The sequence below is a fragment of the Saccopteryx leptura genome, chromosome 3 (assembly GCF_036850995.1).
Source record: "Saccopteryx leptura isolate mSacLep1 chromosome 3, mSacLep1_pri_phased_curated, whole genome shotgun sequence".
Classification (NCBI taxonomy): domain Eukaryota; kingdom Metazoa; phylum Chordata; class Mammalia; order Chiroptera; family Emballonuridae; genus Saccopteryx; species Saccopteryx leptura.
In genome coordinates this window covers 91,903,851-91,931,729 of record NC_089505.1, presented here as the reverse complement: position 1 = coordinate 91,931,729, position 27,879 = coordinate 91,903,851, and the positions used below count along the sequence as shown (strand labels likewise).

The 27,879-nt window shown below is 42.1% G+C and overlaps 1 protein-coding gene and 1 non-coding gene across 5 annotated transcripts in view; one reads left to right on the top strand and one right to left on the bottom strand.

Annotated features, from left to right (window-relative positions):
• The window catches only part of VPS13D (vacuolar protein sorting 13 homolog D), a 239,345-nt gene that overhangs the window by 114,633 nt on the left and 96,833 nt on the right, over window positions 1-27,879 (bottom strand). For all 4 annotated transcript variants that reach the window (XM_066375101.1, XM_066375102.1, XM_066375103.1 and 1 more), the window contains 12 exons: window positions 27,762-27,809; window positions 24,741-24,891; window positions 24,433-24,643; window positions 19,831-20,078; window positions 17,653-17,844; window positions 17,200-17,326; window positions 15,465-15,607; window positions 10,679-10,809; window positions 10,285-10,460; window positions 7,210-7,333; window positions 6,158-6,393; window positions 1,721-1,829 (listed from right to left, as the gene is read on the bottom strand). In XM_066375101.1, coding sequence (XP_066231198.1) covers window positions 1,721-1,829; window positions 6,158-6,393; window positions 7,210-7,333; window positions 10,285-10,460; window positions 10,679-10,809; window positions 15,465-15,607; window positions 17,200-17,326; window positions 17,653-17,844; window positions 19,831-20,078; window positions 24,433-24,643; window positions 24,741-24,891; window positions 27,762-27,809 — 1,896 coding nt within the window. The remainder of the gene's footprint in view (window positions 1-1,720; window positions 1,830-6,157; window positions 6,394-7,209; window positions 7,334-10,284; window positions 10,461-10,678; window positions 10,810-15,464; window positions 15,608-17,199; window positions 17,327-17,652; window positions 17,845-19,830; window positions 20,079-24,432; window positions 24,644-24,740; window positions 24,892-27,761; window positions 27,810-27,879) is intronic.
• On the top strand, window positions 3,061-3,136 carry TRNAI-GAU (transfer RNA isoleucine (anticodon GAU)). Its single transcript has one exon. It is a non-coding gene; the product is annotated as a tRNA-Ile (tRNA).

Below are 27,879 nucleotides of genomic sequence, written 5' to 3'. Positions count from 1 at the left end.
ATGTCTCATGATCTCTTTACTCACCACCACTCCCAAATCTTATTTCTAAAATGCACCTCCCACATATGCACAGCCTTAAATAAAAGTATATCATTTTAAGGAAATCTGAATTATGTGAGACTTTGAACAGGTGATATAATAATACATACAGAGACACTGATAGATTGATAGACAGGTGAACCTTGAAAACATCAGCCTAAGCAAAAGAAGCCACTCATAAAAGACCGTTCACATGAAAGCCCAGGTAACCAGGAAGGCTAGAGACAGAAAGGAGAAGAGGGAATCGCTTCGGACTGGGAGGGAGGGTATATGGGGGTGGTAGCTAGAGGATACAGTTTCTTCTTGGGGCGATAAAAATGCTCTAAAATAGAGTGTGGTAGCGGCTGCCCACATCTGTGGATATACTAAGAACCATTCAGTTGCCTATTTTAAGTGGGTAATTTGTATGGCGTATAAATTCTATCTCAGCAAAGCTGTTAAAAAAAATAAAAGCTGAATTAGAAACACATGCATTATAGTTTCATTTGATGTGCAAAATATAAAATAAATTGAATCTACTCCCCTAGTTAAAAATTTGATAAGAGTTGTAGGACTTCAAAGCCAAGCTGCCACATGCGATACCACTTTAACTGATAAAAAGCCATCTTCGTCCGTGTTTAGGCCACTTAAGTGGTGGATAGACATCCTCTGTCAGGATTACGTGACTTCCGTCATGGAAAATCTTCAGAACACATCCCTCAGGTCCATGTGTTTTGTATAATTATAGCTGGTGAGCTCTCTTCTCTTAAAGTGACTCTGCACCTCTGTGTTCTGACACGTCTTCCATTCTGAAGGCTGAACTATTATTTATTACCAGTCCTCCTGCCATCTGGAGTATTTCTGGCCAAATTTTACTGTCTTTCCCTCCATATTTAGGTCTATTAGTATAAACATTTCCCTAAACTGACTTGAAAAGAATGTCAGCATAAATGGGGGAAAAACTATGGGTTTGATCATTTTTCCTTTCAGTTTAGGAAAAAGTACATCTCACAAAAATTAGGGGATATCTTTAGCTTCATATTCATTTTTTTTAAGATTTTTTAAAATTTTATTTATTGATTTTTAGAGAGAGAGGAGTGAGAGAGAAAGAGAAAGAGAGAGAGAGAGAGAGAGAGGGAGAAGGGGGAGGAGCAGGAAGCATCAACTCCCATATGTGCCTTGACCAGGCAAGCCCAAGGTTTCGAACCGGCAACCTCAGTGTTCCAGGTCGACACTTTATCCCACTGCGCCACCACAAGTCAAGCGCTTCATATTCATTTAAAAATATCCCCTAATTCTTCTCCCAAAAGTTAGGGGATATTTTATCACTTCATATGCATTTTGAAATGTCTCCTAATTTTTGTGAGCAGTATAGATTAGGGGAATATTACAAAAGAAAAATAGAGTAATGTAAATGACATCACAAATTTGAAAGAAAAAAAAAGTTCAAGAATGAAGTTTTCCAGAGACGGCATCCACGATGATAAGGGCTTGGGACTCCTGGCGCAGGTGTCAGGGGAAGCGGGAAGAGCAGGAACTAGACCTGCCACCCCCCACCCCCCACCCCCTGTCCCCACTCGGCCAAGTCATTCAGCCTGTCTCCGCTTCCTGGCTGCACACGGAGGGGCTGGACTAGAGGGCCTGAGTCTCCCCCAGCACTGAAAATCTTTTCTTCCAAATGCCAAATCCTAAGCTCTCTTACCTTCTTCTTTAAGATAACTCTTTGTGTCTTTGGTGAGACGTCTAAGACGAGCTCTGCACAGGTAACAACCTTGTTGGAAGCCACCGGCCTTCCTGTCCCCTCCTGTAAACTAGAATTTATAAAAACAATTATAACACATACACTCACACACACATACATATAGACATACACTCATACACATATTTAAGTACTCATAAGCATATGCCTAAAACCTCCATTATGAGGAAGGGGATCTTTTTAAATTAGAGAAGAAAAAGTCAGACTCCAGTTGCAGGAAGATCAAGTTTGAGGTATTCTCCTGTAAAGTTAAGAGACTCATCAGAAAACATACTCTGACATTTCTCCTCTCCTAATAATTTTTGTGGCTTAAAATTCAGATATCAAAGGATGACTACATATCTTTGGAGGCCAGAAAAACAAAAACCTAAGCCAGACATGTGAAAGCTCCAAGAATTAGCTGTCCTGTTGCCAGGCAGATTACCACCGCTTCACGTCTCGGCAAGACGCCCGAGTCCCCGGGGACGAAAGGGAAACAAAGAGCCGTCGGTCCCCTTCCTCTGACTCAACCCTGCCATGCTTCTCTGTGGCTCAAGAATCCTCACTTTATGGAATATTGTGGCCTCACTACACTTTGGGGTATTTTGATGAAATTTAATTTAGATTATTCTCCTGTCTCCATTAACCTTTATTATCAAAAAAAGGAACTGATAAATTCAGAGTTAAAAATTAGTTTACATGACATCAAAAGCACAAGTAACAAATAACAAAAAAAAAAAATAGGTAAATTAGATTTCAACAAAATTAAAAACTTTTGTCCTTCAAAGGGCACCATCAAGAAGGCAAAATGAGCCTGACCAGGCGGTGGCGCAGTGGATAGAGCATTAGACTGGGATGCAGAGGACCAAGGTTCGAGACCCCGAGGTCGCCAGCTTGAGCGTGGGCTCATCTGGTTTGAGCAAAAGCTCACCAGCTTGGACCCAAGGTCGCTGGCTCGAGCAAGGAGTTACTGAAGGCCCATGGTCAAGGCACATATGAGAAAGCAATCAATGAACAACTAAGGTGTTGCAGCGCGCAACAAAAAAGCTAATGATTGATGCTTCTCATCTCTCCGTTCCTGTCTATCCCTCTCTCTGATTCTCTCTCTAAAAAAAAAAAAAAAAAAAAAAAAGAAGGCAAAATGAGCCTGGCCTGTGGCGGCACAGTGGATAAAAGTGTCAACCTGGGATGCTGAGGTTACCAGTTTGAAACCCTGGGCTTGCCTGGTTCAGGAAGGCACATATGAGTCGATGCTTCCCGTCCCTCCTCCTCTCTCTCTCCTCTCTCTTAAAATCAATAAACAAGCCCTGGCCGGTTGGCTCAGTGGTAGAGCGTCGGCCTGATGTGCAGGAGACCCAGGTTCGATTCCTGGCCAGGGCACATAGGAGAAGTGCCCATTTGCTTCTCTACCCCCCCTTCTTCCTCTCTGTCTCTCTCTTCCCCTCCCACAGCCAAGGCTCCATTGGAGCAAAGATGGCCCGGGTGCTGGGGATGGCTCCTCAGCCTCTGCCCCAGGCGCTAGAGTGGCTCTGGTCACAGCAGAGCATCGCCCCCTGGTGGGCAGAGCGTCGCCCCTGATGGGCGTGCCGGGTGGATCCCGGTCGGGCACATGCGGGAGTCTGTCTGACTGTCTCTCCCCGTTTCCAACTTCAGAAAAAGAAAGAAAAATTAAAAAAAAAAAATCAATAAACAAAATCTTCAATAAAAATATAAAAGAAGGCAAAATGATAATCCACAGAATAGATTATTTGCTAACCATATATCTGCTATGAGATTTGCATCCTTATTATAAAAGGAATGGTTAAAAGTTAACAGTAAAAAGGCAGAAAGTCAAATTTTAAAATGGGCAAAGGACTTGAACAGACATTTTTCCAAAGGTATATAAATGGCCAGTAAGCACATGAAAAGATTTTCAGCATCATTAGTTATTAAGGAAATGCACATCAAAACACAATGAGATGTCTCTACACACCCAGCAAGATAACTACAATAAAATATAAAATAAAACTACAAACTCAGAAAATAACAAGGTGCTTCAAATGAGGAGGAACTGGAACCTTTGTTCCTAGTTGTCGGGAATGTAAAATGACTCAGCTACTTTGGAAAACAGTATATAGTAGGTCCTCAAAAAGTTAAACATAGAATCATCTTAGGACCCAGCAATTCCACAAAAGAACGAAAACCAAGTATTTAAACAAATATATGTACAGGCATGTGGATGGTGGCACTGTTCACAAGAGCCAAAAGGTAGAGATAACACAAATGTCCATCAACAAACGAATGGACAAAAAAAATGCGGTATGTCCATACAAAGGGATATTACTCATCCATAACAGGAATGAAATACTGGTCCATGCTACAGTGGACCTTGAAAACATTATGCTAAGTGAAAGAAGCCAGACATAAGAGGTCACGTATTTTATGATTCAATTTATAGGCAATATCTGGAATAGAGAAATCTTTAGAAACAGAATGTAGACTGCTAGTTGCCAGGGACTATAGAAGGGTAATAGGGAGCAACTACTTACTGGCTCTGGGCTTTCTTTTTAGGGGGATGATGTTTTAGAACTAATAAGAGGTTGGCTGCCCAACATCATAAATGCACTAAAGTGCCATTGAACTGTTCACTTGAAAATGCTTACTTTTAAGATATGTGTCTTTTGCCACAGTTTAAAATAAAAAAATAACAAAAACAAAACTACTCTCCTTCCCCATCCTTGGTTCTCTTAAAAAATGCAAAGAGAGAGTAATATACTCCGAGAAATGGTTCAATCTCTTAGCGCGCCAAGATTCCCAGGAACATCTTCTTTTATCTGCTCCATATCTGTTCCATCCACTAAACTCATAATCCTCCATTAGGAATCTTTAGTTAAAGGGCTTAGTAAGTGCTGGAATTTAACATGAGAACATTAGGGGAAAACATGACTAGCAACCAGACTAAGAACTGGTTTTGCAGGCACTAAAACCGTAAGTACGCCACACTACTGAGTGTCATAATCTTTAAAAAGAAACAAACCAACACGACTGACTGGATGACAAGACCAGCCTCCCAGCACCATCAGTGCCAAAGAGAACCGCACCAAGGAAAGAATGGCTATGCTAAGCCACGCGGCCCTTCGGCCGATTCCCAGTGAAGGCTGGACTCTAGGTGGATGAGACAGACACAAGGGCCCCGAGGTTATTTTACAGGCCTCAGGCACGTACAAAAATGAGCAAAATTATTCAGAACATTTTGGAAAAGACTATGACTTCACATGTGCTGTTCATCCAGTGGTTTATATTTGGAATGCTAGATATTCGGCCATTTTTTGTTTTTCTTTCTATGGATAAACTTTAAAATTGGCACAGTAACCAGCACAGAAACGGTAAGTTTCATTTACGAGTTGGTAGAATGACTATGTTTTGAAAGCCCAATGGTTTGAATCTTTGTGTGCCAACCTATGTACCGATAGAACAGGAGAATTAGAATCAACTCCCTATTTTTCACCTGAGTTTTCTAAATACAGCTAGTCAGACATCAGGGAAGATTATATACACTTCTAAGGCAATTGGAATTACTGTCAAGTTAAGCTGTTCTGCTTGGCCCTGGGTGAATATTAAGACAGACCCTGAAGAGTCTGCAATTAGTCTTTTCAATGGGAGAGGGAAGTCAACATGATGATTTAAATAATCATGATAAAGGTTAGTTTCTAAAGAGAAAAGAGATCAATTTTAAAATAGCAGCAAGAAGTTTTAAAAATGCATAAAAATAACACCTTAAAGCAAAAGGAATTGAAGATACTACAAGAATAACATCTTATGGAGTTATTAAATATTAGGGTGATGAATTATTGGGGAGAGCTTTAGAAAGAGAAAACTCTTGCCTCTTTGGATCAACTTTAATCTAGCCAGAAGACAAGGGTTCAGACTAAGAGACTTCTCAAGATAAGACGCTGAGCCTGGGATTTGGTAAAGAATGGAAAGAATCTTCCCTCAGCCCTCAGCCTTCTGAGAACTGCTCAGAGCTAAAAACCAGTTAACAACTAGGAGCCGCTGACCAGGAGGTGGTACAGTGGATAGAGCATCGGACTGGGATACAGAAGACCCAGGTTCGAGACCCCGAGGTTGCCAGCTTGAGCGCGGGCTCATCTGGTTTGAGCAAAGCTCACCAGCTTGGACCCAAGGTTGCTGGCTTGAGCAAGGGGTTACTCAGTCTGCTGAAGGCCCATGGTCAAGGCACATATGAGAAAGCAATCAATGAACTAAGGTGTCTCAATGAAACACTAATGATTGATGATTCTCATCTCTCTCCATTCCTGTCTGTCCCTCTCTCTGACCCTCTCTCTCTCTGTTAGAAAAAAAAAACCCAAAACAACTAGGAGCCTTCTGCTTTACAAGGATAGTTATTTAACCCAGAATTACCCAGAGAACGTATATGTGGCAGCAATGTATATGAAATTCTCATAATAAAGCTGTCGGTTATCCTGGAAATCATTCATGTTGCAGTTGATCTCAGAGGAACCTGCCCCTTTAACTGTCAGAGTGATAAAAGGGGGCAAGGTAGGTTCGTCCCATGCGTAATCCAATGAGGTCATGGGCTTCACTTCCGTTCGGAGCCTGGGTTCAGCTACACCGTGCTGGGTAAAGACGACCGGGACCTATAGCCAGGGCAGAGAGGATAGAGAAGGCTTTCATTCAGACCGGTGTTACTGGGAAGCAATCCGGAGCTTCCTAGGTTTAAGTTCCAGATCCTCCCCAAATGCATCCTTCACATGGCACAACCCCAAGACGGGTTCCTCATCTTACCTCTCCAAATGCCCTTCTAGCATCTTTCAAATCACAAAAAAAACCCACCAACGGAACGACACGGGCTACAGCCTGGTGGATAAAGGGCTGTAAGAAGCTCTGCCGCCCCCACATACCAAGGGGAAGCACTTCCACCCTTTCAGTGATCTCTTCCACCCTCACCCTGTGATCCATTTTGAACACAGAAAAGCATAATAATTTTGGAATTCAGCTACGGAAAGTATTATAAGACATTGTTACTCAATGGCAGAATGTAAAATAGAATCTGATGATTTCCATTTTGGCTCTACTTGTGAGATGTATAAAAACGCTCCCTGTAACTCAGCAATGGTGGAGCCGCCCATTCCCAACGTCACTGGACAGTCTGACTCTGGTTCTTCTCTCTGTGTGGAATGACTACTGGAGACACCATGCCAACCAAACTAATCTGGTCACAGTAAGCACTAGGGCTGACAACTCACTGCTGGACATGGCTGCCCAGCAAAGTAGCCAGCAGAAAACCCCCTCTGCAGGGCGGGGATTTCCACGGCTGTCCAGCTGTAGAGGTCCGTACGTGGCTTCTTTTAAACCCAAGTTTAAAATGCATCTCATCATTATCTTAAGGGGAGCACACACCCCAGCCTCCCACATATGAAACAGTCAAACTGTCCCTCAATCCCACGTGATACCTTAGAAAAGTTGTCAATTCGGAAGGGAGGGGGCAACTGATCCGTGTCACTAAAGGAGATCCTATAGGTGGCGCCTCTGAGTGTGATCTCCACGCGCAGGAAGAAGCATTTTCCCAGAGTGTCTCTGCAGGAAAGAGGAACAGAAGAGGCTGCACGAAATGGAGAACACAAGTTACAGTTCACTTTCCTCTCACACTTCCCATAATCACGACACTGCTTGGACCTCGATCGATACCATAGTGTGTTCTTTGATCACATCAAAAAGGTAGGAATTGACAGTATAACCACTCAGTAAAAAAAAGAATGCATTCAAGCAACTTTTGAATAGCATGTTGTAACTGCACTGCAAGACCTACAAATTTTACTTAGTGGGTTTGTTTGGGACAATGGTGTTAGTGTAGAAAATGAGTAAATATTGGTTGAACTACTTAGAAGTGTTGATACTAGACTACCTTTGCCTAGACAGAGAGCAATTTCTATGGTTCAAACTAATATACTGATGTTATTGAGCAGGGTTCTCACTTTAGGATGAGGGAGGTGAGGAAGAACCCTGTGTAATGGAGGCATCAGTGTGTGATCATAATTTATAGCTATTTCTATGTGTACATGTATGTGTGTACTTAATTACTAGAGAGAACAGAAAGGTCTTCTTTACAGAAGAATATCAGTTCATAAGTGTAGAAGAAATAAGAGAATTTTAAAATCTCCATTTAGCAGCCACCGACGTAATAACTGGCTCAGAGAAGAACTATCAAAGCACTGAGTGAAAGGTTTTTAGGAAATGGAATATACACACAGTCTCAAATTATCTCTTCAATTGATATTTTTGTTTACAAAGAAGAAAAGGTATCTTTGTAAGAGAGACCTGGTAGACAGCACCTTAATCACGTAATGACTGAATTCAGCAATGTCAGTAATGGGACCAAGAGACGGCACGCCACACACTGCTGCCCGATGTGATGCAGTAGAAAACACCCAATACCACCTATGTAGCATTCTTACCAAAAATCTCTGACCCAAATCGGTATTAGGAAATGATCAGGGAAATCCAGAAAATAGGATATTCTATAAGAAACCCGTAGAACTTGAACTCTTCAAAAGGAAAAGTGGGCGCATTCTAGACTGAAGGAGATGAGATACATTGGCCAAATGAAATGCATGATCCTTGACTGATCCTAGATCAGGGGAGGGGTTGCTATGAAGAACATTTTAAAGAACTATTTATTAGAAGATAAATCAATATTAAATTTCTTCAGTGTACAATATTAGTATATTTAGATAAAGGCCCTTGTCTTAAGGTGGTGAGTGAAGTTTTTTATGGTTGAAGTTCCATGATGACTTTAATTCACTTTCAAATGTTCAGAAAAAAGTGTATGTCATGTGGAGAGAGAACAAGAACACAGCAAAATGTTGAAATGTGATAAGTCGAGCTAAAAGATGTAGGAATCTTCATTGTACAACTCGAAAGTTTTCTGTAGGTTTAAGCTCTTTCAAAATGAAATGGTGGGGGAAGCAGAAAAAACACACAGCATTAGTCTATGCTCGGCACTTCAGGACTCAAACAGATCTCTGCACACCCACGCTCAGAGCAGCACCTTCCACAACAGCCAAAAGGCAGAACTGGCCCAAGTTTCCATCAACAAAGCAATGGATAAGAAAAATGTGGGAAAAAAAAGAAAAAGAAAAAAAAAGAAAAATGTGGTCCAACCATACAACAGAACATTATTTAGCCTTAAAGAGGAAGAACATTCTAACACGTGACAATGCATATGAATCTTGAGGACATTGTGCTGAGTAAAACAAGCCAGTCACAAAGACAAATACCATCTGATTACCCTTCTCTGAGACACCCAGAGCAGTCACCTTCAGAGAAAGCAGAGCCCCTGGGGGTGGGGGGTGGGGGGGCAGGGGAGTGGCTGTCTATGGGGAGAGAGTGTCGGTTTTGCAAACTAAGAAGAGTTTGGAGTCTGGCTGCACAACAATATGAATGGACTTAACACTAGTGAACTCAAAAATGCTTAAGATGCTAAATTCTATGTACTGTAAGCCCACAGAACAATCTCTGGGTCTCTCTCTCTGTGATCTTTCTCACATGGTATGGGTATCTTACAGCAATTTAGTTTAAAACTCTCAATACTTTGGCCCTGGCTGGTTAGCTCAGCGGTAGAACGTCGGCCTGGCGTGCAGGAGTCCCGGGTTCAATTCCCAGCCAGGGCACACAGGAGAAGCGCCCATCTGCTTCTCTACCCCTCCCCCTCTCCTTCCTCTCTGTCTCTCTTCCCCTCCCGCAGCCAAGGCTCCATTGGAGCAAAGTTGGCCTGGGCACTGAGGATGGCTCCATGGCCTCTGCCTCAGGCGCTAGAGTAGCTCTGGTCGCAACAGAGCAATGCCCCGGATGGGCAGAGCATCACCCCCTGGTGGGCATGCCGGGTGGATCCCGGTCAGGCACATGCGGGAGTCTGTCTGACTGCCTCCTCATTTCCAACTTCAGAAAAATACAAAAAAAAAAAAAAAGAAAAGAAAAAAAACTCTCAATACTTTTTAGAAAAGCATTTGATGAAAGCAGAAAGAAAAGTCATCCTGTGCTAGATGAGGTTAAATTTGGTGTTTTTTTTTTTTTTTAACAAGGACCTGGAGGTCACTGGGATTAGCAAAGGCCAAACAGCATCAAATGAGAGAAGAATTTGAAGAGTGTATAGAATAGACAAAACCATTTATAATACAATTAGTGTGACCATCTAAATGCAGACGGAGGTTTTGGATGTGCAGGCAACAGTTAGCCCCTTTCCCTGGGAACCGAAGAACACAGCAGTTGCACAATGGTCAAAACTGCTGACATTCCCTTTAACTCGTTCCATCAAAACATTCGCTCATACTTACCTGGTCTTTGCAAGTTTTAAGACCTTTGTCTGAGCCAGAAACATGTGTGTCCATTTCATGAAAAGTAGTATTACTATTTACTACTTACTATTTACAGCTTTATAAATATTTAAAGTTTATAGGGTATTTACAGCTTACTATTTAATGCATCTCAGACAAAGCTACTTTTTGTCTAAATATAGTCTCTGAACTTACCTCATGTTGATATGGAAGGAATTATTCTTGTTGACCTCAAAGCCTCCAGACCAAATACAATTGGGCAGGTCCATTAATCTGACACATAATAGCTGATCGTAGTCATTCCGAGGCCAGTGGAACACCACGCTGGAACCAGGAAGAGTGGAAATGTAACCTTCGGGATTGGCTGTTCCCTGAAAGACACAGAATCCCTGGCTGTGGTCAACAAGTCCAGTCAATGTTTACTAAGTACCAATTCTGAGCCGTGCCCTCTCCCAGAAGCTATTCGGGGATCCAAAGGCAGAAGATGGTTACATCACAGAACTCTCCGTGCTGAAGGGGAGATAAGCCATGACATCCAAACTCCCTGTGCGATTAAACACTAGTCATTCTTCAAAAGCAAACTGCTCACCTGTCCCCTGGCAAATTCCCTCTGCGCAAACGCAAGCTTGTGAGATGATTTATTATCTAACAGGTAACGGGGGGCAAAGATGACCATACAGGTGTCAATGTATCGACCTCGGCCTTTCTTGACATCAATACCTGCAAGTAACAAAAACCACTGCCATGAATTAATCAGAAAAAAAGAAAATTTGTGGCCTGAAAGAAATACAAAGCCTTCACCATTACTTAGTTTCTCTAAGAAAACAATTATATCACCCAAAGAGGCTATCAAGCCTTCCAAGAATGTAATGAAAACAGCAGTCGCACTCAAAGTATTATTCTTTGTTTCCAATCAGGCCTTAAACAGTCTCAGTGGCAGTATCAATATCCCCACAATTCCTAGCTTCTTCATAAAGTGTGTACCATAATAACAACTGAAACATACAGGTGTCCAGGCATAGATACTCTGGTTTCAATTTATGAAGTTGACTACTACGACAGTTTATGTAACACATCTCTGCTTACTTCTGGGACATAAAATTTCCTCTAAAGAACTTACCCCTTTTATAGGATAGAGTAGAAATTTTAGATTACTTAACTTGATTCCTTAGTACCCTAAACTCAAATGACTTTTCTCTAGTATTTTCTTTTAGCTCACTGCCTAAGGATCCAGCTGAAATATAATGCAAAATATTATAGAATGTATTCATTCATAAAATAAGTGTTTTCAGCACCCACTATGTACTGGGGAGTGGGGGGTGGGAAGCAAATACAACATGTAGCAAGGAACAAAAGTCATAGTCAAGCATAAGAAAATCTCAAAACACCAGGTCCCCCCAAAAAGAAAGGAAAAAATGAAAGAGCACTGAATTATTTTTAAAGATCTGATAATTTTTAAGAATACAAAACTCGGGATGAACTATTTGTTTGTTCACACAATAAATATAGCAACTATATTCAAGGCACTGGGCTGAGTTCTGTTTATACAATGATAAAAATATTTATAGTAGAGATAATAAATATAATAATATTAACTGAACTCTTAATACAAGTTACGCCCTCAACCAAAGGCTCCACAGTTAATTCTCATAACAACCTTATGAGTTAGTATTTTCATTCTTTCCATTTTACAGGTGAGGAAACCAAGGCATTTCAAAGCTATGTGACTTGCCCCAGGTCACACAGCCCTTAGTACAGGGGTCTCAAACTCGCGGCGCCCGCCGAACAATTTTGTGCGGCCCGCAGACTAATCCACGAAGTTCAAAATATTTTGGATAAAATTAAGTAAGCCTAGGGGCCTACTTGTATTTTTCATTTCTCTAGCATCCTAGCTAGATATTAGCTTAGTTAACAGCAGTTGTGATGCGAACTACAGTTTCTGGTCATTTTGTGACACTGAGTAAACTGCATGTACGATTGTGCTTGTTGTACTGATTTTTTTTTGTTTTCAACTGCAGTGAGAAAAGTGTTGCGTAACAGTTGCCTTTTGTAGACTTAGTGCGGCCCGCCGAACGGCTGTGATCTTGCTCTGCAGCCCACATGCTGAGTTGAGTTTGAGACCCCTGCCTTAGTGGGACAGTTGGGATTCAAACCCAGGCAGCTGGCCTCAGGAGCCCTTTTTCACATGATGACGGGACATATACAAGGACCCCACTCAGCAGTCAGGTATCAAGAGAAACATAAAAAAGAAAAGAGACCTTTAGCTATGACAAGTAGGTGTCCTGGATGTCCCAACATGATCCCAGTTATAAATATCCCACTCCAGTAACTACATAATCCATTTGTACTGGCTTGAAAAACCTGGGGTTCCTTTAATATGTTTTCAAAACACCTGAAAGGCTGAGCAAATCTCAGAAACAAGGATCTCTGAAACTCTAGGGAAAAGGTGCGAAGGAATGGGGGAACGGAGAGGTATTCCCTATCACTCCTCTTCCTGTAACTCACAGTAGACCTTTCAGTGTCAGAAACGGACATGATCATAGCTAGCTGACATCAACTAACATAAAGCCTGCCCACAAAGGATGTGTTTAATCTGATAATATTTAAAGAATTTACAGTACCAAGACTCAATTTTGAGGAAAAACAAAAACAGGCTTTCTGTTTCCCTTTTCATGTTAGATTGCAAATAAATCCCCAGTAAATGAACGGCTGATAAGACAAAAATGTATAAAATCCTTATTTTTTTGGAGGTGCATGTGAGGCTCACAGGCAGAGCCCTCCCTAGCTTTAGAGCTTGGGACTGTGCTTTAAACTTTCCTGATAGGAGCTAGTTATCTATCCAATTCTCCAAAAATATTCAAGTAAGAGATTCCACAAATTCCCTTGATATTACATGCCAAGATCTCATGATCCTTAAGACTTATAAAGTTTCATCTTAGTCTACCCCGTCTATTCCTTTCTTTGGTAGAAAAACAAAATTCAAATCATAGTCTTGTCCCTAAAAACATATGTAATAAGTTTTGTGGGGGTTTTTTTTGTGACAGAGACAGAAAGAGTCAGAGAGAGAGACAGATAGGGACAGACAGACAGGAACGCAGAAAGATGAGAAGCAGCATCAATGCTTCATTGCAGCACCTTAGTTGTTCATTGATTGATTTCTCATGTGTGCCTTGACGGGGGGGGGGGGGGGGGGGGGGGGGGGCTACAGCAGACTGAGTGACCCTTTGCTCAAGCCAGTGACCTTGGGCTCAAACTGGCAAGCCTTGCTCAAAGCAGATGAGCCTGCGCTCAAGTTGGCGACCTCGGGGTCTCAAACCTGGGTCCTCTGCATCCCAGTCCAACGCTCTACCACTGCGCCACCACCTGGTCAGGCTATAATAAGTTTTAATGAATTCTCCTAGGACAGTGATTTTCAATTGGTGTGCCATAAGAACTTTTAAAACATGCAATACCTGACTATTTAGTTAGGGCACTGACCTCTTCTCCCCTTAGATTGTCAAATAAAACAATGACAAAGGTCAACACAACAATAGCCATCCAGTGTGAATGCCCTGTCTTGAACCATAAATAAATAGGTCACAAAATAGAGTTATTGGCCATGTTGCATAAGATTGCCTCTGATTGGTGAATTCTTGGTACCAGAAATCCGTATATACAAGTAGAGGCATCTGATTATTTTAAATGTCACTCTGGAGCAAAAAGGGTAGGTAATTCCCATTATTATTATTATTATTATTATTATTATTGTAAACCCATCAAAATTATACCTATTTTTTTGTCAGATCAGCAAAAAATATCTATTTTGGTGTGCCACAGAGTTTTAGTGATTAGTGTACGTGTGCCATGAGATGACAATGGTTGAAAACCGCTGCCCTAGCACTTAAGTTTCTACATGTACTCACTGCCCAGTTCTGACAGGACAGCTCGCTTTGCCTCCCTGCGGGGATTCTGTGATTCCTCAGCGCCAGCTGCTGGGCGCGCCACCACCCCACCCTGCAATCGGTCTGGCTACAGCTTCTAGCCAACCTGTGTCAGCTTGTTTTGGAAAGTGGTTCAAGGACAAGATACCCCAGAAGGAAACCAAACACAGCATGAAGCAGCCCTGCCTGGTCAGGGCGTGGAGCACACAAATGTGAGCAGAAGTAAATGATCCTGCCCGGAAGGATCAAATTGAAGTTCATTTCTTCCATGAAAAATAACCCTAATGTCAACTTTAAAAGAGGCAGCCCCATGACAAGGGAGAATGCACACAAATTCAGATTTCAAAAACACTAAAAGGAGACTACTCGCAAGAGCCTCTATTACTAATAAAACCTCAAACACTTAAACGTGTCCCTGACTCTGCGTAGAGTCTAGGGCAAATGACACCACCTCGGTTTCCTTCTACAACGTAACTATTTCTGCCCTGTCCAATATGCTAGCCACTAGTTATATATGGCTATTTAAATTCATGAACAGTCAATACAACTCAACTCCTTGGTCACCCTGGCCACATTTCTTAGTAATGTACTCTCAAGTGCTCGGCAGTCACATGTGGCCGGTGCTACCGTACTGGACAGGGCAAAATAGAACATGTCCATCTTTGCAGAGAATTCAATGTAGTGCAGTCCTGGATGGTTTTCCAACAGTCAGCACTAAATGGTGTTTGGGATCCTTGGAAGCTATACACTAACAGAAGGATGCACTGTTAACATTTTAAACCTGAGGCGCAGTTAAATCAAAATTATCTTAATCCCAAAGAAAATCTTTTGAGAATTCCAGGCGGCTATGGGGTTTATAGATATAAATAGTATTGTCCACTCGCCACCGTCCATAAGCTAAGCTAGTTTAGTGGGCTTCTTTCTAGTTACTACAACCACCAAGTGCATTTTATTATATTTTCTACTTCAAACGTGAGCGCCTCTATCACAACCCCACCTCTGACCCAGACTTCCCCTTTGTGTCTGGGCAAGTCACTTAACCTCTCTGCTCAGCTTCTAGGAGAACAATGCTTCTTACCCTCTTAAAGGTTTGCGAAGTTTAATGAACGTGTGGGAAAATACTTGGAGGAAGAAAAAAGCATTCTAAGTGTTTCCATTATGCCCATGAAAAACAAGGATTTAAGCCAAACTGGTCCTTTTGTAACATAGGTGAGTCTGAAATTAAACAGAGTGCCAGACCTCAAAAGGGCAGTATTTGGGTAGCTCCTTAAGATCCCCAGGAGAGCATATCTGTGCCGATACCCATCCAGCATTCAGAGAAAAGATACCTAACCCAGTGCCAAATGAGAAAATCAGCACTTGCAGCCAGGCCGAAACGTATGGCCAGCTTAGGATCCAAGCCCAAGACCAGGGGCCAGTGGTTCAGCCCCTCCCGCTGGCCCACACACAACCCACCAATGTTATAGATCAGCCCCGGGCGGTTTCCTTGCTGGATGACTTTCAACGCCCGGACGCCACTGCCGCCATCCAGCGAGAAGCCCTGGCACCAGCCTGGCATGCCTTCAGGATGGATCCCCCTTCCGATTCTCATCGTGCAGCTGTGGGCAGAAAAGCAAAGGCTGACATATTTGTCCATAAGGTAGTCTCACCTACTGTGCCCACTGGGAAGCACTGCTGTAGCAATCACCCCAAGTTAGAACTGTAATACTGACTCTTCCTTACTCACGCAATTCCCAAACACAGCAAAGCAATTAATTGGTGGTTAACATCCTCTCTTAGAGGGAGCCCCAGTACAACAATGTGTAAAATGTTTGGATTTCCTCAACTGAACACTTAAGGAAAAAAATTAAGATTCTCCTAGCACAAGACATTCAGAAAATGCTACAAAATATCTATTATTCCTGGGGGGGGGGGGGGATTTGAGGGTTTCAAGGGTTTGAGAAATAACTTGAACATATAAGTGTGCACAGAATTCTGTACATCCATGGCTAACAGCATGTTCCTTCTAAGGCGTGTTGCTATTACAATGGCACAGCACAGCTTAGTGGCCAGTGTCTCATCACAGACCCTGGAGCCGTAATTCCTGAACATGTGTTCCAGTTCTAACCACTAACAAGCAATACAACCTTGGGCAGGTAATTCTCTCTCTTGGAGCCTCAGTTTCCTCATCTTAAAACAAAATAGTATTTCCTGCCCTGCCTAATCCACTGCGATGTTGGGAGAATCAAATGAGATGGTCTCTATGGAAATGCTTTGGGAACTACGAATCCCCTGGGAAAATAAACTATTATGAATGCCAAGTCCTAGATCAAAACCTGTCCAGTCCTTTCAGGAAGAGTGAGGCTGGGCTTGCTGGCCATGTCAAGCACCTGTACCTCCACCACGCCCAGCATCCCAGCCCGTCCTCCGACTCCAGCCCTCCCTGGCGAACACACCTGCACCCACTGGCGTGTGGCATGCCCTCAGCCTTTCCCATGAGCTTGCAGCAAGCATACTTCTGCATATACGGGCTATGGCGTTTTAGCAGTACCATTCACACCCATTTACCTTTGCATTATGGCTATAGACGAAGACTTATAAAAGGCAGAATGTCAAAACCAAGGACAAAAGTGAACGAATGCCCATATAGTACATTAAAAGGATATGTCATCTAATTCTCAAAATTGTTGCTTTTTCCTGCCATTAAACATGCAAGACATGCTTTGAGATCTTGAAACGGCACACTTTATTGCCAGGGTAAAAGGGATGGGTTTAAGACCTTACACAAAATCACCTGGAAAGGATTAATGGGGCGGAGGCTTTCCCAGAGGTTCAGTGGCCGCCGCAGCCAGCACCTATGCCAGCTCCTCTGCCCGTGCCGAGAGCTTGCAGGGAAGAAAACCATGCAGAGCACAGAACATGTGGGCCTCTCTCCACTGGCCGATTATTTTAAATGTTATGAATAGGACTACTTCAATGCATGTAAAATAAAACTAGCTTTCATTATAAACCAATCAAATGGTTTATTTTCACTCTCAAGTAACACAGAAATTAAATCCGAAAGAATCCCATTAGGTCATGGTCCCATTCCCCTGCCGAGTCGGGACTGTTATCTACAGGACATTCCACCCGACACGGATACACGATAGCCTTCGCTCATTCCTTCCCTTCCCTAGGAGCTTATTCCCTTCCTGAAAAGAGCAGCACTCACAGGTTCGGCTGCTCTTTGTCCGCGTAGCAGAATAAGAGGGGGCTCAGGCTCCGGGCCAGCTCGTGTTCCTCAAACTGGCCTGCGGCGTCTGTCTTTGCATTGTCCTGTCTGAAGATCAGTGGCAACCCTTTAGGAAGGAGGGGAGAACTTCACATCAATCCCACTCAGTTATCCAAGACAGATGCAAATGATAAAAGAACAAAAAATCAAAAAAAAATAAAATAAAAAGAACAAAAAATCATTAAGGGAGAAAGAGTGATAACTGAATGTCCTTAGTGGGCTCAGTTCGTTGTGCAAAAAGGACGGCCTTGACCATGATAACACACTTATTATGGAAGCAGGAAAGTTCCAGCAGCTTAAACAGTTGAAGTAGCCTATTTGCATTGGCTATTTCGTTGGCTGAGAAAAAAAAAAATTCCCCTGGCCAAAGCCACAGGCCTACGCTATACGCACCTGTTTTGTTAATCAACCAATATGGGGCAGAAACAAAGATCTTTAAAGAGCCTTCTGCTCGACACACAATCCGGATGGTGAGGTTCAGCTGCCGCCGGTTTGTGTCATAGAGTCGCATCCTTACCATGTAGTTTTGGGTTCCGGGTGGAATAAGCAATTCCTTACAGAGTGGAAAGTTCTCCAGTGATACCCCTAAAGGAGATATAAGCCATTGTCTTTCTGGGTTCTCATTTCAGTTTGTTAAAATACGCCACATCCAAAGAAAACGGGATTCCTTTTGGAAAAACTCAATAACTGTGTCGCTTACTAGCTAAAAAGTCTCATTAGAATGGCCACTTTCCTCTAGCTGGGGTGAGACTGCACAGGAAGCAAACCAGATGGCCTGGAAGCCACACTACAGAGTCTGAACTGCCTAATTAGAAAGATGAAGATACCAAAAGGCCACCAATAATACAGCTGTGATTACTAAGAGCCTACTAGACATCAGGCCCTGTGCTGGGGCCCAACATGCAATAAAGGCAAGGCTAGGGTAAGAGTCAAGGTTTCTGCAGCCAAGCTGCCTGGCTTCCAAGTCCGAGGCTGGCCTTACTAGCTTACTTACTAGTGATATAAGTGACTTAACCTCGCCGTGCTTCATTTGCCAAATGGGGTGACAACAGCATCCACACGGCAGGATTGTTATGGACAGTGACAATCCCTGGAAAGTAGCCTGGGACAGTGAAGGTGTGGGTGTGTGTGCACCGAGCGGTGCTGGCTGGGAGGACACTTCCATCCCCGACAGGGGCTCAGGACACATCTGTTGAAGAAATACTTCAGTGTCAGAGCATAGACCTATTTTCTCTAGAATGGACAACAAGCACTGTACTATTTTTCTTTTCTAAATGAAGCTCAAGGGATTAGACAGTCATTGGCATGGAAGCTTGTCACTGTGGGTCACAAGTTCAATGAGTTTCGGGTTCCTGTTTGTAAAATGGGGTAACAGCTGTCTCTCCACTTGAAGTATGTGCTGCCACGAAGATCAAATGAGGTGATACACAAAACCGTAAAAAGATAACTATCTAAGCCATTACTTCAACATGTCGCCAACAGCCTTTTTAAAGAAACAGACTTCCTTCCCACACTCCAGAGGCACCTCTCTGCTAGAAGTGCTACAAACATGACTATGAGTCTAATGACTCTCTACCCCGGGCTCATTCACCCCTAACACTGAACATACTTGATGCATTAGACATTCTAAACCTCAATTGCTTCACCAGGAATAGGGACAAATGACTATTGTTTAAGGATTACATGAGATCATGTGTGTGAGGCATGTGACATAATGTCTGAAGCACCATGCAGGCTTGGCGACTGTTTTTCCCTTTCCTGAAAAGAGCAAGAAGAGACATATGATTTCACTCATATTAAGGCTGGGAAAAAGCACGGATAGAAAAGATGAAATGACTTCCTACAGTCATACGTCACATAAGCAACCTAAGAAAAAAGGCTCTGTTGAGGGCTTCCTCTGGGAATCTTTTCGATTTGTCCAATTATTTTCCTTTGATAATTTCTAATTTACATTTACTTCTTTTTAAAATTTATTTTATTGATTTTTGTGAAAGTAAGGGAGAGAGAGACAGAAACATTGATGTCTTCCTGTATGTGCCCTGACCGGGATTAAACCAGCGACCTCTGCGTATTGGGACGATGCTCTAACCCAGTGGTCCCCAACCCCTGGGCCACGGACCAGTACCAGTCTGTGGGCCATTTGGTACCAGTCGCAGAGAAAGAATAAATAACTTACATTATTTCTGTTTTATTTATATTTAAGTCTGAACGATGTTTTATTTTTAAAAAATGACCAGATTCCCTCTGTTACATCTGTCTAAGACTCACTCTTGACACTCGTCTCAGTCACATGATACATTTATCCGTCCCACCCTAAAGGCCAGTCCGTGAAAATATTTTCTGACATTAAACCGGTCCGTAGCTCAAAAAAGGTTGGGAACCACTGCTCTAACCAACCGAGCTACCCGGCCAGGGAAGAAGTTTAACAATTTTTTTAAACTGCGTTAAGTCCATTGAGCTGGCTTATTGTGATCGTGTATGGGTTATAACTTCTCCAAAATGTTTACCAAACCACAAAATACTGACTGACATTTTGACAGAATTATAACAAAGGAGAATCTGAACCCTTACCCAGTTCGATGTTCTGGGACGTGTCGGCTGTGTGGAGAGCCACCTCTTTGCCAGGCTTCAGTGTCCCACTGACGGGCATCCCTTTAACATAAAAGTCAAGTTCACAAGGGAGCAAGTTGCAGAGTACCACAGTTGGCAGGAGATATATGGTATGCCCAGGCTGTCTGAAAATCTGTTTTGCACTGTCAGAAAATATGTTTGAGGGCATGTAATCTGGGTAATTCTCTTTCTTTATGGCCACACAAAACCTGTGAAGACAAAATGGTATAAAAAACCATCAGCCTGAATGAATCATTTGAATTTTTTCTCCTTAGCTAAGTATGAGAAAGCATAACATTAAAATGGTTCAATAAGCCCTGGCCGGTTGGCTCAGCGGTAGAGCGTCGGCCTAGTGTGCGGAGGACCCGGGTTCGATTCCCAGCCAGGGCACAAAGGAGAACGCCCATTTGCTTCTCCACCCCTCCGCCGCACTTTCCTCTCTGTTTCTCTCTTCCCCTCCCGCAGCCAAGGCTCCATTGGAGCAAAAGATGGCCTGGGCGCTGGGGATGGCTCTGTGGCCTCTGCCTCAGGCGCTAGAGTGGCTCTGGTCGCAACATGGCGACCCCCAGGATGGGCAGAGCATCGCCCCCTGGTGGGCAGAGCATCGCCCCCTGGTGGGCGTGCCGGGTGGATCCCGGTCGGGCGCATGCGGGAGTCTGTCTGACTGTCTCTCCCTGTTTCCAGCTTCAGAAAAATGAAAAAAAAAAAAAAAAAAGGTTCAATAATTCAGTAAGATCCTTGCACCGCTATAGCTACCACCCAAAATCAGTGGTAGAACATTTCTCTCCCTCTAGAAAGTTCCCTGATATCCCTTTCCTATCAAAATCCTCTCCCCCACCAATCAGGCAACCACTCTCTGGTATCTCTCACTATAAATTAGTGCTGCCTGTTCTTGAACTGCATCAAAATGGAATGAATGACACAGCATGCACAACTCTTTGTGTCTGGCTATTTGGCATAACATGTTTCAACAGATTCAGTCATGTTCTATGCATCAGTTATTTGATGAATATCCCAATATATGAACATACCAGTTTTCATTTATTCATTATCCTGTCAACAGCCGATGGGGTTGCAGCTCCAGATCAAATTATTGAGAATGGAAATCCTAACAATACCGAGTCCTCCTATCTATGAATTTAATTATATATTTCTTAGTTATTAGGTTTTCTGTAATAACTCTCAGCAAGCTTTTGTCATTTCTAGAGCAGAAGATTGGTACATATTCCTTCCAGTGATTCCTGGGGTAATTAATGTTTATTATAAATGGTATTTTTTATATCATATTTCCTAATTGTTCATGGCCAGAATATAAGAACACAATTAATTTCTATACATTGATTTCAAATCCTGAAATTTTAACAAACTTTTTAGGTCTCATAATTTTCTATGATACTGTTTACATACATAATTGTGTTGTTTGCAATGGCTAAGACAACTACTGCAAGGTTGAACAGAGTAGCTGCTTCCTAACTTTAAGAAAAAAAGTAAGATTTCGCCATTGAGTATAAAGGTAGCTATAGGTTTATGACAGATACCCTTTAGAAGAATGGAAACATTCCCTTAGATTCCTAGTTTGCTGAACTTTATCAGAATGGGTGTTGAATTCTATTAAATGCTTTATTTTTATTTTATATTATATTTTGCTGTACTGAGATGATCTGATGTGTTTTTTTTCTTTTAGTCTGTTAACATGGAGAATTTCATTTATCAGGGTTTTTTTAAAGAATTTATTCATTTTAGAGAGGAGAGAAGGAGGAGAGAAGGAGGGAGAGAGGGAGAGGGAGAGGGAGAGAAAGAGAAAGAGAGAGAGAGCGAGAGAGCGAGCAGGGGGAAGAGCAGGAACCATCAACTCCCATATGTACCTTGACCAGGCAAACCCAGGGTTTCGAACTGGCAACCTTAGCGTTCCAGGTCGATGTTTTATCCACTGCACCACCACAGGTCAGGCATGCATTTATCAATTTTCAAATGTTAAGCTAATCTTACATCTGCAGAATAAAGCTCACTAGCTATTTTCTATTTGGTAATGTTTTGCTAAGAATTTTTACAACTCTTCATGGGAATACAGGTTCATAGCTTTCTTTGTTATTTAATATCTGTATCAGTTTTGGTATCAGGGATATGCTGGCCCCATAAAATGAGTTAAGAACTGCTACCTCCTCCTTCACTTACTCAAAGAGTTTGCATAGAACAGGTTTTATTTCTTCCTTAACTGCATGGCAGAATTCACCAGGGAAGCCACAGAACCCTAGCGTGTTTTTTGTGGGAAGGCTTTTTATTATAAATTTCTTTAGTAGATATTGGCTATTTGGATTTTCTATTTCTTCTTTGTGTCAGTTTTGGTAATTTGTGTTTCTCAAGAAACTTGACATTACAGTGTGAAATTTATTTGCATAAATAAATTGTATATAACATCTCCTTTTAATACTTTTAATGTCTGCAGGATATATAATCATGTCTCCTTTTTTCATTCCTTTTATTGGTAAATTGTGTTTTCTCTCACTTCTCCTTGATCAGTCATAATAGTGGTTTATCAAATTATGAATCTCCCAAAAAGCCAATTTTGATTTTATAATCTTTTCTGTTTATTTTCTATTTCATTGACTTCCATACTTATCTTTGTTGTTTCTCTTTTTCTATTTCTTCGTATTTCACTTGATCCTCTTTGTCTACCTTAAGGTAGAAATTAGGGCAGCTATTTACATCTTCCTTATCTTCTTATACGAACATTAAAGCTACACATTTCCCTCTAAAAGTGCTTTTGCTGCATCCTCCGCATTTTAATATGTCTGGTTTCTATTACTGTTCAGATTGGAAAAGTTTGTTTATAATTTATTTTTGACTCATGGGTTAGAAATGTATTGTTTAACTTGCAAATATTTGAAGATTTTGTAGGTATCTTATTGTCATTGATTAGTATAATTCTATTGTGATCATGAAATATATTGTGTATGGTTTCAATTCTTTAATATTTATTTTTGAGCAAGAGAGAGAGAGACAGGAAGAGACAGACAGGAAGGGAAAGAGATGAGAAGCATCAACTTGTAGTCGTGGCACTTTATTTGTTCATTGATTGCTGCTCATACATGCCTTGAGCAGGGGGCCCAGCCGAGCCAGTGACCCCTTGATCTAGCCAGAAACCTTGGGCTCAAGCCAGTGACCTTGGGCTTCAAGCCAGTGAGTGACCTTTGGGCTCAAGCCAGAGACCATGGAATCGTTTCAGTGATCCCACACTTGAGCTGGATGAGCCCACGCATAAGCCAGTGACCTAGGGCTTCAAACCTGGGACCCTCAGCATCCCAGGTCAATGCTCTATCGACTATGCCATCATCGGTCAGGCAAATCTTTAATATTTATTGATCTTTGTTTTATCACCCAGTAGTTGGTGTCTCTTGATGAATGTTCCATAGACACTTGAAAAAATGTGCAGTCTGGAGTTGTTGGTTAAAGTGTTTGATAAATATCAATTATGACAAGCTGATTGACAGCATTATTCAAATCCTTTTATCTTTATTGGTTCTGTTTGTTTTGTTAATTACTGACATGGCAGTGTTAAATCGCCAATTACAGCAGTGTATTGATCTATTTCTCCCTTTAGCCTGCTAACAGTTGGCACAGCTGGGTCAAGGGTAAGCCAGGACTTTCTGTAAGGCTGGCACATCTGCAGAAGTAAACTTCATGAACACCTGTCTTCACTGTAAAAAAAACTACAGCCGACGACAGCTAATCTAATTAAGCTTAAAGTCTAAGTTTAGAAGAATCTAACATTAGTAATTCAGTATTTTTTCCAACTTTATATCTTATAACATACTAATTATACTCTTTGGAATGGGAAAAAAAGGAGTCTAAATAATTAGATAATTTTGACAAAGTTGCCTGACCAGTCGGTGGCGCAGTGGATAGAGCGCCGGACTGGGATGCGGAAGACCTAGGTTTGAGACCGCGAGGTCGCCAGCTTGAGCGCGGGCTCATCTGGTTTGAGCAAATCTCACCAGCTTGGACCCAAGGTCGCTGGCTCGAGCAAGGAGTTACGCGGTCTGCTGAAGGCCTGCGGTCAAGGCACATATGAGAAAGCAATCAATGAACAACTAAGGTGTCGCACTGAAAAACTGATGATTAATGCTTCTCATCTCTCTCCGTTCCTGTCTATCCCTCTCTCTGACGCTCTCTGTCTGTAAAAAAAAAAAAAAAAAAAAAATTTGTCAAAGTTCCCAAAAAAAGTCAATACAAGGCGCATGAACCTTCATCCAAAATTCCTTTGAAATCTGCTATTTGAGGGTTCTGCACCCCAGTTTAGGAATGGGGACCAGTAATATTTTTCTTCCCTCCCCATATGTCCTCTTTGTGCAGATACATACACACACGTTCCTCACCATGTACGTGTGAGCAGAGTGTGTTTGGCTGTTGTTCCCACATGCATATTAGATGATAAGTACAGTCTCAACTTCCGCCAAGGGTTAACCCTTGAGTCCTTATGAATGCTAACATCAGAACTTAAGGAATAAGAACTCTAGGGTTTCAAATAAGCAAGTGTACACGCCCTTGCGGCCCCCTGCATACCTGAAGAACCGGCTTTTCTCTGTGTCCATTGAGTGGCACTCGCGTTTGCTGCTGCTGACCTCTGTCGTCTTCACTACATTGGTCCAGTGAATAGGGGCCTTACAGAAAAACACACCCAGGCCTTTGGGCCGGGCCTGCAGCCGCCAGGAAGTGAGGTGTAAGGGCACAGCAAAGGAGTCCCCAGGCATGACGGCGGGCAGCACCACGGGCTCTGCCACAGAAACAAGTGTCAACGCTTTGAGGCGAGGGACTGTGACCAGAAGTGTGCCTCACAGAATAAGAGGAAGACCCACTATGTCCAAACTTACTGTCTGGGGCTGACGGGCTGTCTAGTCTTAGTTCCATTGGTGTCTCAAGTCTGTTCTTCACCATAAGCGCAGAGCGAACAGTGATTACTTTCCGGGCACTGCCTTCCATAGTCACCGCGAAGACCACCCGGACAGGCGGGAGTGAAGAGAACTGTGAAAAAGACAGAAGAGTCCTAGTCAGTTGGCTTAGCAGTAGAGTGTCAGCCCAGCATGTGCATGTCCCATGTTTGATTCCTGGTCAGGGCACACAGAAGAACAACCATCTGCTTCACCACCCCTTCCTCTCCTCTTTCTCTTTCTCTCTCTCTTTTCCTCCCAGAGCCATAGCTCAAAAAGATCAAGCAAGTTGGCCCCGGTGCTGAGGATTCCATGGCCTTGCCTCAAGCATTAAAATAGAATTGTTGCTGAGCAATGGCTGGGCAGAGCATCGCCCCCTAGTGGGCATGCCAGGTGGATCCCAGTAGGGTGCATGAGGGAGTAGATCTCTCTCTGCCTCACTGCCTCTCACTTAATTAAAAAAAAAAGAAAAAGATAGAAGAGCAGAACTGTGATTTTGAAAGAACACATGAAATACAACAATAACAACCAGAATGCCTAAATCAAAGTACAAATACCTTATTACTATAGCTCTTTGATGAAATCAGTCATTAAGCCCTAAAACCATCCAACTTTAATAGGAGCGATTATCCTATAAATATACACTATTAAAAGAACCATTTCTAAACACTTCTGTAAAAATAGGCAATCTATTCAGAAGTGATATCATATATATCATAACGAAAAATCAGTCCTAGGCCTCTAGACACATTATAAAGAACTTCACCTAAGATTTGTAACAACCTATCAAATTTTCCAAACTTCTGCAATTCCATAAAAAAAAAAAAGTATCTGCTGGAAGTTATTCTTTGCGCACAACATCACTGGGTCCCTTCACCGCAGCCCTTACGTGGAAACTGAACAAGATTTGTTTTCAACTCTGCTGGAGGGGAACAAAGTTCATCCAAAGCAACTGGAGGCCCAGCGACACCAAGGGAGGACTTTGCGAAACATTAAATGATTCACCTTCTGCAGTATCTTCCTCCCAGATTAACAGTAAAGTGAGAAAACATTCTTTGAACACTAACAATGGGTTGGGTACCGTCCAAAACATACAAAAGCAAAAGGAAGTCTTCTGAGATTATAACTCATCTTTGTCAAGTCCAGCAAGTATATAATAAAGAGTTGTCTACACTGGTGTGCCTTTTACAAGAATAATAATTTTTTTCTAATGTCACAAAAATTACTCTCTAGGCCCATAAAGTGACATGCCTATAGAAAAAAAAACAAAAAAAAAACCCAAAAAACCCAACAGCTGTATCTCAAAGAACTTCATAAACAAACTTCTCTTCCTTCACAATAATTTTCTGAGTTTGATTCAATGATCACTCTTCCATAAACAGGACACCGAACTTCAGAAACTCAACATAATGGAGGGGACTAATTTACTTTTGGTCTTGGGTTGCAGCCATGACTTTCTTTCCCATACGCTCATTCACACATTCATCACATGTTCAACACACATTTTGTGCCACAAAACTTTATGATTTTAAGTATAAAACCCCACATCAGGTAAACCAAAGAGAAGGTTTCTGAAACTATTATTCTTAGCATGAGTGCCCAGAACATAATGACGCTTTTTTATTGGAGAAACAAATGACACCACATCCAAGCTTTCATACTGCCAACTTTTTAATTAAAACAAAGAGCATGTGAAAAACAACCTAATAAACAATAGAATGAAGAGCTCCATGCTTTGAGCCAAGACTTCCAGGAAGCCCCAGTGAAAAGGCAAACTGTAACTTTCTGGAAGTTTTCAGAGAGACCCAGGGACGGTCATCACCTGAGCAGCCACTGGCCCAGCCTGGTGAAGCCCCAACACCGCCAAGGCCAGTGACAACTGTTCTAAATCTCGGTCTTGGCGCCTAAGTTGAAATTTCATATTTCAAAACTTACTATCCCTAAGGGAGAAGAAATTAGAAGCAAAAACCTAAAAATAGTTGTAGGTTTTAACAGGAAATTTTTTTTTTTCACTTTTTGTATTTTTTTTTATTTATTCATTTTAGAGAAGAGAGAGAGAGAGAGAGAGAGAAAGAGAAAGAGGAGGAGCAGAAAGCATCAACTCCCTTATGTGCCTTGAACAGGCAAGCCCAGGATTTTGAACCAGAGACCACAGCATTCCAAGTTGACGCTTTATCCACTGCGCCATCACAGGTCAGGCAAAAAGTCGTTTTTTAATGTCATCTTGTGATGATGTTTTAAAAGCCAAATGGGAAAAAGAAAATCTTACTATTTTTCATTCTTTACTTTTATGCCTATGGACCCAAACTCATGAAATATGTATAGCCACACAAGAGTTAATTTACATTTTAACTTCGAAGACAGTAGCCCAAAACATTTGCTTTTTCTTCTCCTTGCCTGTAATATTCAGTCTCACATACCAAATTAGGCGAAAACATTTTCTTGCAAGCTCTTATAAAATGAAGGTAATCATTAATAGAAAATGAGAGAGATTAATTCCAATCATTATATATCATAAAGTCCCCTGATCATTAAGAAGTAAAACGTCTGCCTGACCAGGCGGTGGCGCAGTGAATAGTGTCGGACTGGGATGCTGAGGACCCAGGTTGAGACCCCGAGGTCGCCAGCTTGAGTGCGGGCTCATCTGGTTTGAGCAAAGCTCACCAGCTTGGACCCAAGGTTGCTGGCTCATGCAAGGGGTTGCTCGATCTGCTGAAGGCCCACGGGTCAAGGCACATACGAGAAAGCAATCAATGAACAACTAAGGTGTTGCAATGCACAATGAAAAACTAATGATTGATTCTTCTCATCTCTCTCCGTTCCTGTCTGTCTGTCCCTATCTATCCTTCTGACTCTCTCTCTGTCTCTGTAAAAAAAAAAAAAAAAGAAATAAAACATCTGTGTGAGGTTCAGGCACAGTGTAAATACTCAACAAACACAGAAACATGGGAAAATCATACTCACATAGACCTGGGGATGAATAATATTTGTCCTGCTTCCTGGGCTGCCAATCTAAGAAAGATTCCAAAGTCAGAGAGTCAGCACAGACCAGATTATAAGCATCATTAAGTTCAGTAACAAT